Source organism: Trypanosoma brucei, chromosome 8 (genome assembly GCF_000002445.2).
Source record: "Trypanosoma brucei brucei TREU927 chromosome 8, complete sequence".
Lineage (NCBI taxonomy): Eukaryota > Euglenozoa > Kinetoplastea > Trypanosomatida > Trypanosomatidae > Trypanosoma > Trypanosoma brucei.
Window position 1 is genome coordinate 1,007,707 of NC_007281.1, and position 13,792 is coordinate 1,021,498.

Sequence of the window (13,792 nt, forward strand, 5' to 3'; positions counted from 1 at the left end):
CATTCCCTTTCATTTCTTCGTTCTTCAAAAGAAGAATTGAAACTGATCCTCATGATTTCTTTCAGCCCACTGCTCTACTCATCATTGTTGCGATAACTATAATTGTAAATATATATTTTTTCTTCTTCTTTTCCTTCTCTTGCGCTTGCTGCTGCTTCAGTATCGGTGCCCAGAGAGTGGGAAAGATCTGTACCTAACAGAATTTTTTTTTTTTAAAAGAAACGTAACGAACAAAAATTTGACGTCATGCTGTGGGGTGCGGTTACCCTCCTTTTCCCTGCAGTTGTCATGTCGCTTCTTTTCATTACAGCTGGTGTGCCGGATATTAGGCGTTGTTGTATTCACTCGTGTGTCGCCGCTGCTCTCGTCCCTTTAGCGGTATTGGTGGCTATTGGCATTTCCATCGCTTTAGATCAATGCATTTTGTACCTTCATGAGGCGGCCCGTAGTGCCATACCGCAACCGCCACCGCTCCGTCATGCGCTTCTGCAGCTGAAACCCGACAGTCTCATGACTCTGTCCTTTCTGGATGTGCAAATTGTGGCAATTTTTTTGTTTGTATCGTACGGTTTGCAAATTCTCTTGTACCACCTGGTTGACATTGTGCGATACTTGAAAATCTCGCGACGGCGGTTGGTAATGTAGCAGCAACACTTGAGGTAAGAATGAGAGGAACTTTCGCATAATTGCTGGTGGGTTTCCTTTGCTTCGTGGGTATAACTGTGTGTATACAACTCTGTGCGTGTCCTTATCCTGGGCGATAATTCTTTCCGTTGTGTTTGCTCTCAAAATGTTGGAAAGGGTGCGTGGAATTGGGGAGTGGACGTTTTAATTTTGCTTCACATCTTTCAACCCCACCGAAGTGATTATTTAACACGTGACATAGTGCTACCGATGGCATAATTTCGGTATAAACCAGCTGCCGCAGAATTTTCATCCAATGTAAGGGTTGTGGCCCTTCTCACTTACTTCTTCAGTCTTTGGTTCTCTTTTTCTTCTCTCATCGTTATTATTGTCATTGTATTTATTATAACCAAGAGACGCTCTTCTTTTATGCAATTTCAGTGCTGGGCGACAAGGAAGGACGAAAGCAGTTAGGGAATTAGGGGGCACACGTATACGTACTCGTATACATAAATAAATAAATAAATAAATATATATATATACGGGGCCGTTTGCAAATACATACATACATACACCAGAGGTGGAAAGGAGTGAAGAAGGCAAACGTGAGTTGCTAACGAATTACATCATACGCTTAAGTAGCTGTAATGCAGGAGAAGGAGGTGCAGCTGTATGGTGGAGCCATTACAAGCTCTTTCCCGGCGACTATGGTTGACGTAAGTGATATGCGACAGGTTCCTGACACACAGGAAGTGTACACAGAAGTAGAGACAGGCATGTGTATTATCATAGAGCTTTTAGCGAGGGAGCATGAGGTTAGTAATGACAATTGCGGAAATTATTTTTTCATCGACCTTGCAAAGGCCAATGGCTGCAATACTGAAGGCTACAACCTTAAACCACAACATCAATTACACCCAACCGATTATCCCCTTGTGTCGCAACCACCCTCAGGGTCCGTTGCAGCTAGTGGCCGGTACTGCACATTTGGTTGTGTCATTAGCGGCCACCAACATATATCGAAATACACAAATGAAAAAGGAAAAGAAAATGATATTCTTGTGGTTATGTCGGTGTTACGTTTTGAACCACCCATATCAACGGATGTGCTAATCTCCATATCGGCACCTCAGTGGATTCATCCCGAGAGCAGTGAGGCTCGTGTCGTGCAGAAGTTGCGTAGTGAAGAAGAAGTGACAGCGGTAATGCGGCGTATTCTTCTTTCCTTCAACATAAGAGATTGGGGTCTTTTTGTACCGGAAGAATGATGGAAAAGCGGATGCAGAGGATATACATTTTTCCACATATATAATATATATATATATATACATATATATGTGTGTGTGTGTGGAGTTTGATTACACATTGTCGTTGTCGTTACGTTTGTGGTGATCAAAGACAGAAATCGCATCATGGTATCACAGTAGCAGTAGCCACCGTATTGTAACTGTTATTAATGGATGGAATGTTACGTTGGCGACGATTTGGCTGCAGTTTCAAAAAAAAAAACTACAACTACAAAAGCGTATTTTGTTTTGTCGTCTCCTTTTTATTTTATGCCGCTCAATTGCCCTCTGCCCTTGAGAATGTGTAGGGTCGAATCATACGTTGATCCCCTTTATTTTGCTTGCTATTTTTGTGTTAAGCCGAAAAGAGAACAAAAGCACATTCGAAGAACTGTCAAAGCACGCCCTGTCTTTAAAGGCTTCATATTATTATTGTTATTGTTATCATTAGGAACAATCTAACATTTCGTTCATACTAGTAGGAACCGAGGAAAGGATTGAAGGGAATAAATAAAAAAAAAGGAGGAAGATAAAAATCTTCCGAATACTTTAAAGAGGAAAAAAAAAAGGGAAGAGAAAAAGAAGGGAGAAGATGCTTCGTAAAGTCACTAGCCCATACAAGGTGTCCATCCGCCGCACTGCTGCCTCAGTCACTGCTGCAGATTCAAAAAAGGCAATACTCCGCCTCATTCGCTTTGACCCGGAAACTAATAAACAGCGCGTGGAAAGTTATGAGTACGACAAACACCATGATTATATGGTGCTCGATCTTATCACCGCAGTGAAAGCTCATCAGGATCCCACACTGGCTTTTCGTGCCTCATGTTGCGAGGGCGTGTGCGGAAGTTGTGCCATGAACATCAACGGTGTGAACAGTCTTGCGTGCATTACATTTTCACAGCAAGTTACAACAGTGGGCCCGTTGCCTAACTTTCCAGTTATTAAAGACTTTGTTGTGGACCTCCGGCACTTCTTTCGTCAGTACGCGTATATTCGACCCTTCGTACGTAACGTTAACCTCGACCGTAGCCGCCTTGATAACATCGTAGAACGTTATAAAACCATAACAAAGGTTATTCATGGCGTTCCTTCAGATGATGAGGCGCAACTTGCCCAATTGGAGTCGAAGAGCGGGGCGCAGACGGATGTGATGGCGCTTCTTCAGTTACTTGATGCAGTTTGTGAGTCTGGAAATGTAACGCATCTCATCCGCACGTTGGAGGCGCTGCAGGAGAGAGGCATGCAACTCGATCAGGGAAAGGTGAAGGCACTTATCGAGGAAACGTTACAAAACTACAAGAAGCGGAAACTAGGCGCATGAAAAGGGAATTTGGGTTAGTGTTTATCTAAAGACACAAATATGCAAACATACACATACACGGAGAGAGAGAGAGAGATGGAGAGATTTGTATGCATATATTTTACACGCATATACGGATAAATATGTGTATGAAGGTGTGCGTGCGGTAGCGTGGAAAACGTATCGAGAAGTAAGTGAAGGTATAAAACTAGGAGTAGAAAAGGGGAGAAAAACGGTAATTCCTTTTTAATTTTTCGTGTGTGTTGTTTGTTTGTTTTAAAAATACGTCTGTCTTATAACACCGTTATTACTGTCATTACTATCATTACCACCATTACTGATTATTTCTTAGTTTTGCCTAGGTGCAATATTGTTGATGTTATTGTGAAATAGTGGATGTATATTCTTTTGATTTTTTTTTGTGTGTGTTATATTTCCTGTTCCAAGTTTCCGTTTCAGGGTGCCGAAAAGAAAACGAGGGGGAAATGAATAATGGGAAACGGCGTGCGTTTACGACTTTTATGTGCGCATGTGCTTATGTTATTGTGGCCACTTGTGAATATATCTCTTCTCACCAGAGGCAGCAGTACCAACAACGGCAATAGGACGAAAAGAAAAAAAAAAGAGAACAGGTGGAAATGAATGAATGGAGCGGTGTGGGGAAAGAGAAGAGAAAACATTATCTGCTTTATCTTATCTGGAGAAATCTGGTTTGGTGGCTCTGGGATTTATAGTTCCCTCCGTCCTTTACCGCATTTCTTCTGTTTTCATCCTACTGATCTCTTTTTTTTTTTGGGGGGGGGGAGGAGGATCCTCATAACTTTCCTAGTGGTTTCAGACATTTTCCCCATGCAAGCGGGGTGGAATATATTCGTGACTTTGTGCGACAATATATATATATATATATTGGGGGGGAGAGAAATTTGGAACGGGAAAGGGGAGGTTTCTTGTGTCTCTGCACGCATATTAAGACGCTTTTTCTTTCATCCGTAAAACCTGAAACGAACAAAACAGTCCCAGTGTGTTATACCTTGTATGCTGTTCGTTGTTTTTTTTTTTTCATTTGCACTGTCCAGCTGTTTTCTCTTTTTTTGAAATCTATCTACACTTTCCGGTTCTGGATTGGCTCTTTTCGTCATTGTTAACTCCCATTTTTTTTTAAATTTTTTTTCAACGTCCGTTTCATTCCCATGGCACAGTGAAGTCGCATCAAGGGAACAAGGAAAGTAAAGGTAGAAAAAAAAAAACAACAACACAAAACAACATATAAGGAAAAAAAAACACTTTAAGGAAATGGTGAAAATGCCGTCGACCCTATCTGATTTGTTTCCGTTAGCCAAGTGCTCGGTTGCAAGTGCTGTGGAACTCACGCTGCTCATTGGCGCAGTCGCTGCCTCCACGTATTTAGCTGTGGCGAATTCAGTCTGGAGAGTTTACTGCGGATTAACTTTGGTGTTGTTTGCTGTGTATTGCCTGCGGTTGTGGCGCTTACTTCCCGGTGAGAAAGAATATTTGGAAATGGAAGCACACAAACTGGCGGATCATATGATGGTGAAGCAGCGCGAGGCGACCGCTACGCAGCAAACACTCGTAGGGCAGAGAGGACACGCAACAAATCCCGCACAAACCCCAGCACTTCAACACTCTCACTTTCAAGGTGTAAATCCCATATTAGGGTCTCATCAATTGCAGCAATTGGCGAGCTCTTTAGCACTTTCGCAGTCTCAGCAGTTCATGAGTTCTATGATGCTTCCGCACCATCAGCAACTTATGAGCTCTGTTGCTTTACCACCGCTTCAAATTTCCAACTCATTACCCATACCTTTACCATTGCAACAGCTTGCAAACTCCATGGCACTTTCCCAAATGCACCAACCACAGTTTCATGCGGGGAATCATATGGTAGCACCTCAACAACATCAACGGGAATTAATAACACCACGCATTACGGTTGCGTCTCCACTACCAACACCATCGGTGCTGAGACAATTCCCGCCGACGGCATTGCGTGAAAACGATGGAGAAGAGCCGCCGCAGAAGTGCCAGATGCCGTATGGTGATGGGCACCTCGGTTAAGTGCATGCAGTTAATTGTCATTTGATATTCGTGGTTGCACTTGAACGTTTTTATTTTTCTATTTTGCTCAGTACTACTACTATTAATACTACTGCCATTATAATTATTTATTTATTTATTTACTTTTATCATCGTTTGTTTACACTGTATTTTTCTTATTGCTTTCGTGCACTATCCACCTCTCGGGTTGGTTATCTTCTATTCCTTTTTAAATCTTCGTGACATTCTTTCGTCTGGTCATAATGATACGAAATAATATTAGTAATAGCGATGCGACTATTGCCCGCACGAGGAAAGCGAAGCGATGGAAGCTGCGTTGCGTCCAGGTTGTTTACTTTGCTTATTCTGTTCTCCGCTTTTAAGGGACAGCAACAAAATGAAAATGAGAAAGTTATAAACGAAAAGGTTAACACGAATACATGACACAAATAAATAAATAAATGTATATATATATAGCCGCATATGCCTCCGTATGTGTTATGGAAGGTGATTGTGTAGCTCATGCTGTTTTTTTTGTTATTTCCTAATGCTGTTGCAACAACCCATGATCCTCAGAGTTTGATCAAATAACCGTAACGTTATGGCGGCTTTCTAAATGCTTTGCCAACCGTCAGTGATTGAGTCTCATATAAAGCTCGATGATGTTGCTGCCATTTGTTTTCCTCATTGTTGTCTGTCTTGACTGCTTTATTTATTTTTGCTCGGGAAGGGATAACCCCTTACCTTTTGCTATCGCAGCTTTTCCCCGTTCTTTTCTGTGAGTCCTTGCCAATCCCATTGGTTAGGTTAAGTGCCGTGTTGATACACGTACCGGTGGATACATAAGGGTAAAACCGTCTGCACACATACACACACACACACATATATATATATATATATATCGATAGACATACGTGCGCGTACGTACATATATAGACAGACACAGAGAATATACATACATATATATATATATCTATATATATTTCAGTTATAAGTAGTGCAACCACTGCGCACTACCAACATGCAACAGAACATTCACTCTTTCACACCCACCAACGGGAAGGATCGCTGTAAGTTATGTCTCTCCTATTGCGGGCCCATTTATCTTGTTGTTGTTATTCTCTCTTTCCTTGGCGCCTATGCGGCATTCTTCATTGGGTTATGCTTGCGATATCCCACTTCATGGAAGTTGGCTGTTTGCATCTCATGTCTGTTCACCGGCGCTGTGTTGGCTGGCATTTTGATTTTTACCCTGCTTCGGGCGGTCTTCACGCCAGCTGGTTATGTCCCACAGTCGCCGTGGCAATATCCACCACGTTATATCGGTGAGTGTCCGGGGTTCGTTCCCCCGTCTGGTGAGGGTGTAGGTGAAAATCCCAATACGGTGCGGCAGTTGGATCGTCATAATCAACTGCGCTACTGCACTGCCTGCAAGCAATTCAAACCAGATAGGGCATACCACTGCGAATCGTGTGAGCGGTGCACATTTGACTTTGACCACCACTGCCCTGTACTCAACAATTGTATTGGACGTGGCAATTACAAGATGTTCGTTCTGTTTCTTTGCTACGTTCCCATAGTCGGTTGTGTTTTGGGTGGCCTGATGTTTGTGGGTTTCTTTGTAGTGGATGAAGCGGAGCCGGCAGTTGCGTGGATGGTGTTCGCGATGATTATGATGATCTTCTGCGCCGTTATTGGTATATTTGGCTGTGTGCATTTGTGTTGGCTCTGTCGCGGAGAGTCCACCATGGGGCGCCACGTGAGTAGTTTTAACAAACAGCGGGGCCGAAGCAAAGAAGAGCGTGCACGAGAGCGGGAGGAACATTGCAATGCCGTGTGTGGAGTGAGGCGAGTGTGGTGGCGTCTTGTCATGCCAGTCTTGCCCCTGCGGGAAGAGGCGGCTTCACTTGTTTGAGGCTTTTGTTGTTGTTGTTTTGTAGTGTTGTGACGCGACGTGGGAAGGATGGGGAATCCGAGTGGTAAGAAGCAAATACAAGGTTATATTTGTCATGTACAACTCTGTTTATTTAGCAGCGTTGCAAATATGAAACTGAGAACACGACGCCTGTTTTTTTTCGTATTATTGTTATTATCATTTCCATTCTGCCTCACTGCTATGTTTGTTTGTTCTTGTACATAAGCCTGTGTTATGAAAGTTTTCTGTAGGAAGGGGAGGTGCTGCACTTGGAAAAGGGAGTAGTTATTCCTTCCTCTCCTTTTCGTATTTGTCTCACTTGGCATATGGTCCCTCCACATCCACCCACACATTTCCTCCTTTCCTTCGGCGTACCTTTAGGGGGTCGTCTATGTGCAAATTTATTTCTTTTTTTATCGATTGCAATTCTAACCCCGGCACGCACATCATTTTTTTTCTTATTTTATTTTGTTCTTACTGTTTTTAGTGTTCTTGACCGAAACACTTCAACGCTATTTGGTTTATTTGATGAACCTCCTTTATCATCTGTACTTCATCCATTACTTTCCTTCACTTGGCTTCCAATGAAAGAAACAAACGAATGCAGAAGAACGGGGATCATGTGGTCTCCTTTATGATGCTTTTGTTTCATTACACCTTTCGGATGCAACTCTGCAGTGGTTAAACAATTTATATTTCAACTGCTGCGTTGAAGGGAACGGAACCAGTAGAGATGTTAAATGGAGGAGAAGGTTTGGGGTGGGGGGAGGCGTCGCGTTTATTTCGGAACTGGAGAGTGCCATACGCAATTAACAAAAAAAAGCAAACTAACAAACTGGTCAAAGAATTTGAGCGGAACGACTTCTTTTTGTTAAAATGGCAAATTTCAATGTGTGTAAACGTGCGTGTTCGGGCGTGTACTTATGTCTATGAGTGGCTAGAGGGAATCAGTGTGGAAAGACAAAGTACGAAGCTTCGCTTTCGTTTTGTTGTTGTTCTTCCTACCTCATCAACTTCCTCCAAAAGTGGTTCCAGACGCGTTAAACATTTTTCACAGGTCTTTTAAACATTTCTCTCTTATCCCCCACTGTTCACTTATTATTATCCTCCCGTACATACGTGTATGTATGTGTATTTGCATGTGTATTGCGCTGTGTTTAAATCTACTCAGAAAGTTCATTTATCGCTGCCACTATTCTCCTCCACTTTATTTCGTTGTTTATGTTATTATCTATCTCCCCCTTTTTAGGCCTTTGTTGTCTCTTTTCTGTTGTGGTTTTGCCGTTGCTGTTGTTGTTGTTTTCCACCGTTTTGACCTTAGGGAGGAATCGCAAAGGTGTGGTCGAAAGTAAGGGGGAAAATACCAGAGGACCGAGGAGAGAGAACAGGGTGACAGCAAAATACAAATAAGAAAAGCTATTTTTTTTTTTTAAAGAGAGGGAGAAAGAAAGAAACAAGGAACTGGTGATATCAACAGAGGGATGAAACAGAAGGAAACCGCCAGCGACATTAACGGTGCCAGAAGCTTACAGGGAAGCGCAGGAACAGTTGCATCCCCCAGACCTCCCACCGTGTACAAAACGTATGGCGGTAGTTCCCATTTGCCACTAATAGGAAGGTTGCAACGGGCTGTGCGCCGTCCAGGTTCCCGCTCTAGATTAACGCTAACTACTTCGGGTAGTTCTGAAGAGCTAACGAACTTAAAACAGCTTTTGCAGACTCAAAAGGACCGGCTGTCACGACGCTGTCAAATGATAGACGACAGTTTGGAGGATTGCAGTGCTAACAGGGAAAATGGAACGGCAGGAATAGTGGAAGGGGGGGAGGAGGGAGGTAAAGAGGGAGTCACCTGCCCAGCGATCAGACGGCTAGCAGAACGGATGCTCGGCCACGTTAACCCCGAAACTAATGACTTGGAGGAGTATGAAGATGAAGAAGAAGAGGAGGACAGCGAAGTGCGTGCATTGGAAGACGATCTGTGCAGACGCGAGGCGAGGTTAAATATCATAAAAGACAAGATGAAGCGCTTATGGGTGGAGAAGCAAATATCGCCGGCAGCTGCCGTTCCGCCTCCAGAGCCCACTGTGCTTGCTGCCACTACCGATCAGGAGGTGATCGATGTGGCGGAAATGATGTACAAATTCGCCAGTGGGACCAGTAGGGACAATGAGAATGGTAAGGAAAAGATGGAGGGCTCCTCCAGCATTATTGTGGGTGACCAACAAGTATTTGACGATGGGATATCAGATGCCACAGCAATCTCCATTACAGATTCCCCTGCGACTGTTCGTCCTTCAGGCGCCATCAAAAGTGAGGAACGGGCATGCCTCGTACCTTTGCGTTCAAGCAGTCTCGGTCGACTGACAAGTGGTGCGAGGGTTTTTATGGATTTGCTTCCAAACATGCGGGATATTATAGTGCTCTCTCCTGGTGAGGTCGGTGTAGCCCGCAGGGGAGATATACTTTCAGAAAACCACATTCTCAAGGTCGATTCCCAGGAGGCGCTGCGCTCACGCAAGGGGGCAATGGGTATCATCTCCGGTGCACCGTACTTCCGCATGGTCCCCAAACTTAATGTGGCAGGAGTAGGGCAACCGCGCGCCAGTGCCGTTCGAACGATCGTGAACGAGTTGCGGCGTGTAATGGATGGATTGGTGGTATGGGTAAACCTTCGTGAGGAGCCACTCGTTTACATCAACAATGAGGCTCATATTGTGCGGCAACGGAGTGACCCCACAACCCCTATTATTATTCCACATGTCACAGGAAAAAGTATTGCCCTGATAGATGATAAACTGAAAAAAGAGGTAATCAGGGAGGCAAGCGAAAACAGTGGAAACGTCAGCGTGCACATGGAAGGAAAAGATGGCCACATGGAGGACCAATGGGAGAGCGTTGAAAAGGATCAGGTCTTCACCTTAGAGGAAGTATTCCGCCCACTGAGAACGAACATCGTATACCACCGGCTGCCCATAACACAAAATGTTGGGCCACAGCCAGGAGACTTCGATTTCGTCTTCGACTTGTGTTCAGATGACCCGAGAAAAATGATCATATTCAACTGTCAGACGGGACGTGGGAAGACCAGTGCCATGATGACCATTGCCAGTATCGTACGTTTTTACCAGCTGTTTGCTCACGATGCGGTGCTAGACGCTAGTTTGCTTCGCACTGAAGGTCGCTGTTTCAGTTTCCGAACCATCAAAACGATCGTATCACTTATTCCAAATGGCAAACTCCATGAGCGACGGCTCCTCGTTCTTCTTGATCTTTCGGACAAGGTTTACTCCATCGCTGATCATATCAACAACGCCTTCACTTCCGGTACCACACCCGCCGAAGAGGCTATTATGCATCTTAAGCAGTACGCCTACTTCCTTGTGTTTTCATATTACTGCGAGCAACGCATATGGAGTTTCAGTACCAAACAACCGTTCAGTCAGTGGTTGCTTGGTAATAATGAGATCAAACTGCTCCTGGAAAGGATAGAAACAATGGAGGAGGAATTCAAAGAGGAACGTATCGCCGCACCGGTAAGCGAGGCTGGTGACTTTGACACGGATCCAGTACGGAAGCGGCGAGGTACTGTGCTCAGCGCCAACCGCATCTTATGCAGTTTTCCTTTTTTTGCCAGTGGAAAAGAGGAAACGATCGGATCGCTCCGTCAACTGGCACCTGGTGTACCTATATTTACATGTGGTCGCTTGACGGAGGAGGGACGGCAGTGCGTAGTGAAGGATATGCGCCATTACTTTCCAGGAAAGATTATGTGGCTTAGTCTTCGTGCGGAGCCGATGGTGTTCATCAATGAAATGGGTTATACGCTGGTGGATTACGACGTGACCACATATGGGAAGGGTGGTGAAGGGATAACCATGCACACATCGCTTCACGCCATTGAGCAGATGGAAGAACGCCTTCGCCGCGATGTCCTTTTGGAGGCCCAGGAACATAAGGGTTACATTTTGTTGCATAATTTTGATGAAACAGGAAAGCGAAAGGCGATGCAAATCAAAGCGTGCTCTGTTCGGACCCCCAGATCGATCATGACCGACTTCGCCGCTACGTACGATGTGAGTTATTTTCGCATTCCCATCCCACTTTCTGGTGAAATGTTACCAAGTGACGTTGATCCGCTTCTGGAGCACTTGAGTAAGAACACGAAGGACACCACAGTTTTTATAATCAACGATACGCAGGGTTCGGTGCGTACAACTGTAGCCCTTAACATACTGACGATGTATCGTGTCTCCCGCACTTGTAACCTCCGCTCGATGAGCAACCCAGCAAGGATTGCTGCGGCCCTGCGCACAGGTAACAGTGATGTTGTGCTACCGCAGGTGGACATAATTGCTTACCAGGGTAGAGTCACTGATAGTGCAACCAGGAATTATAAAGAATTGCAGGTGGCATCAACCATCTGTCAAATGCTGAGGGCCGGGTCTCTACTTTGTGTAACAGATGCACTCATTGATGTTGGTGGATGCGGCAAACGGTGGAACATCGTTCACACGATTCACCACTACGCGAACGCTATTACTGCTGGTACCATTGAGAGGACAAAAGGCATTCGTGAGGCTGTAGCAATGGTGCGCGTGTATCTATTTGTACTTCTCAGTACAATATACATTGATGCACAAGGGGATTATGACGCCAGAGAACCATTCAATTTATGGCTGGAGCGGCGTGTTGAGGTAGCAAATATCCTTAGTGGTCTGGAGCAACGTGCAGAAAAGGCCTTCAAGTACATCACGCCAAGTAGTGTGGGAATACCAAGTGTCGTACATCGCCGCGGTGACGTGCTTACTGCGAACTACGCTTTGAAGGCGGACCACTTTCCGGGATGCCAAAAGAAAGGAATCCGCCCGGAGGTGTGCGGTGCGCCTAACTTCCGCAAAGTGAGGGATGTCAATGTGTACGGTGTTGCAATTCCTACAATCTTGGGTATTCGCAACATCCTCTCCCTTCTTGGTGCCAGTTTTGAGTCCCTTGAAACATATGAAGGAGAACAAAATGATATGGATCTTCATTTGGGATTTGCCGCGCCCCGGCTATTTGATCCGCGCTTCCAAACAGAAACTTTATCCAAGCCTCTTCGAGGACATGTTGTTTGGGTCAATCTCCGTGAGGAACCGATTCTGTACGTTGGTGATAAGCCATTCGTCCTCCGCAATCTCGAAACGCCGTACGTAAATGTGGAGCTTACGGGTATTGCCGCTGATGAGGTGGAGCGTGTTGAGCGACAATTACGGCAGGATGTGCTGAAGGAAGCGGAAGAAAACGAGGGATTGTTCCTTATCCACGATGAAGAAACACCAGGTGAACTAGTTGGCGTATGCAAGCCGGTCACAACAGAAATGGTCAAAACGTTACGGGATGTTTATGACGATTTTGTCTCGAACGGTTGCCGTGTTACGTTGTTACGCCTGCCAGTGACTGACGAACAAAGTCCTACGGAAGGGAACTTTGATGCCCTCGTCGAGGCGCTTCTGCCGCACATTACGGCACACATGGACCGTCGCGAGACGTTGTCATTTGTGTTTAACTGCCAGATGGGGCGGGGCCGAACCACAACCGGAATGGTGGTTTGTTGTTTACTCATTGGTTTGGTAATGCCCGAGTACTACAAGGAGTTAGACAGCATTTATGACCCTCTTTACAAGGAGGAAGATTCCAAACTGGCATGTGGTGAGTACAGATGTATCAGCGACCTGAAGCGGACACTCACAGGCGGTCGCGAGGCAAAACACCGTGTTGATTTAGTAATTGAAGCGTGTTCAACGATGCAGAACCTTCGTACTGCCATTGAATTCTTTGCTCTTCAGGTGCAGTCACCTGATGTAACGGAGGAGCAGCGCGGTCGGGCTCACCACCACGGTGTGCATTACCTGCGACGCTATTTCAATCTTATTGCCTTCGCTGCATATTTAGAGGAGGAGTACGACGCTATGAAAAAGCGAGTGCGGTGCTCCTTTTCTCGCTGGCTGGCTCAGCGCCGTGACGTCACCACACTGTGTGACTCTGCCGCATTAAAATAAACATTAGAGGGGGGAAGTGCAGTGATTTTTTTTTTTCACTGTTTGTTGTTGTTGTTACCTTCGGTGACGTTGTGTTATCGATATTTGTACGTTTAGGGTGTCACGCAATGGAATAACGGAAAAATAAACAAGATAAATTTCCAGAGATTTAAAGGGAGAAAAAGCGGCTACTAACAAAAGGGGGAGGTGGGAGCGGATGCTAATGGAAGGATGTGTACTGCCGGACTAAATGTACAAAATAAAGATTTTGAAAACTAAAGGAAAAAACAAAATTAAAAGGAAATTAAAAGAAAAGAAATAGCACGAAGGGTGGGATGAGTTTTGTTGCGAAGGGGATGAGAAGAATGGAAATCGCTCGGTGTTTGCGTGTGCGGATGTGCTTGTTTCTTTCCCCCTTTTGCAGAAGGCGGTTTTGTTTTGTTTCTTTTTTTCTTTTTCTTTTCTTCTTTAACTTATCTCTTCACTTTTTGTTTTTTCTTAAATTAGGTTCACTCAAGGCACACGGGTAACGGGTTTGGTTAATAATTGGAGCCATGAGGCATCGATTTCTCTCTTTTTTTTTTATATATATGTT

At 44.8% G+C, this 13,792-nt stretch overlaps 6 protein-coding genes across 6 annotated transcripts, besides 8 other annotated features; all 6 read left to right on the forward strand.

Moving 5' to 3' along the window:
* Positions 1-13,792: part of a sequence feature (sequence corresponds to BAC RPCI93-28L1) that runs on past both edges of the window.
* Positions 247-645, forward strand: Tb927.8.3360 (hypothetical protein, conserved; the record flags this gene model as incomplete). Its single annotated transcript, XM_842074.1, has 1 exon — positions 247-645. One exon carries the CDS (start codon positions 247-249, stop codon positions 643-645), a length of 399 nt encoding a protein of 132 aa, XP_847167.1.
* Positions 1,130-1,164: a microsatellite.
* Tb927.8.3370 (Ran-binding protein, putative) lies at positions 1,272-1,892 on the forward strand (the record flags this gene model as incomplete). The annotated part of the gene is made up of 1 exon (XM_842075.1): positions 1,272-1,892. The coding sequence occupies one exon, from the start codon at positions 1,272-1,274 to the stop codon at positions 1,890-1,892; it is 621 nt and encodes a 206-aa protein (XP_847168.1).
* Positions 1,929-1,961: a microsatellite.
* Tb927.8.3380 (electron transfer protein, putative) lies at positions 2,503-3,231 on the forward strand (the record flags this gene model as incomplete). Its single annotated transcript, XM_842076.1, has 1 exon — positions 2,503-3,231. The coding sequence occupies one exon, from the start codon at positions 2,503-2,505 to the stop codon at positions 3,229-3,231; it is 729 nt and encodes a 242-aa protein (XP_847169.1).
* Positions 4,361-4,381: a sequence feature (AT_rich).
* Positions 4,504-5,286, forward strand: Tb927.8.3390 (hypothetical protein, conserved; the record flags this gene model as incomplete). The annotated part of the gene is made up of 1 exon (XM_842077.1): positions 4,504-5,286. The coding sequence occupies one exon, from the start codon at positions 4,504-4,506 to the stop codon at positions 5,284-5,286; it is 783 nt and encodes a 260-aa protein (XP_847170.1).
* Positions 5,383-5,408: a sequence feature (AT_rich).
* Positions 5,713-5,741: a sequence feature (AT_rich).
* Positions 6,128-6,248: a microsatellite.
* Positions 6,287-7,180, forward strand: Tb927.8.3400 (hypothetical protein, conserved; the record flags this gene model as incomplete). The annotated part of the gene is made up of 1 exon (XM_842078.1): positions 6,287-7,180. One exon carries the CDS (start codon positions 6,287-6,289, stop codon positions 7,178-7,180), a length of 894 nt encoding a protein of 297 aa, XP_847171.1.
* Positions 8,662-13,218, forward strand: Tb927.8.3410 (hypothetical protein, conserved; the record flags this gene model as incomplete). The annotated part of the gene is made up of 1 exon (XM_842079.1): positions 8,662-13,218. The coding sequence occupies one exon, from the start codon at positions 8,662-8,664 to the stop codon at positions 13,216-13,218; it is 4,557 nt and encodes a 1,518-aa protein (XP_847172.1).
* Positions 13,629-13,667: a sequence feature (T-rich).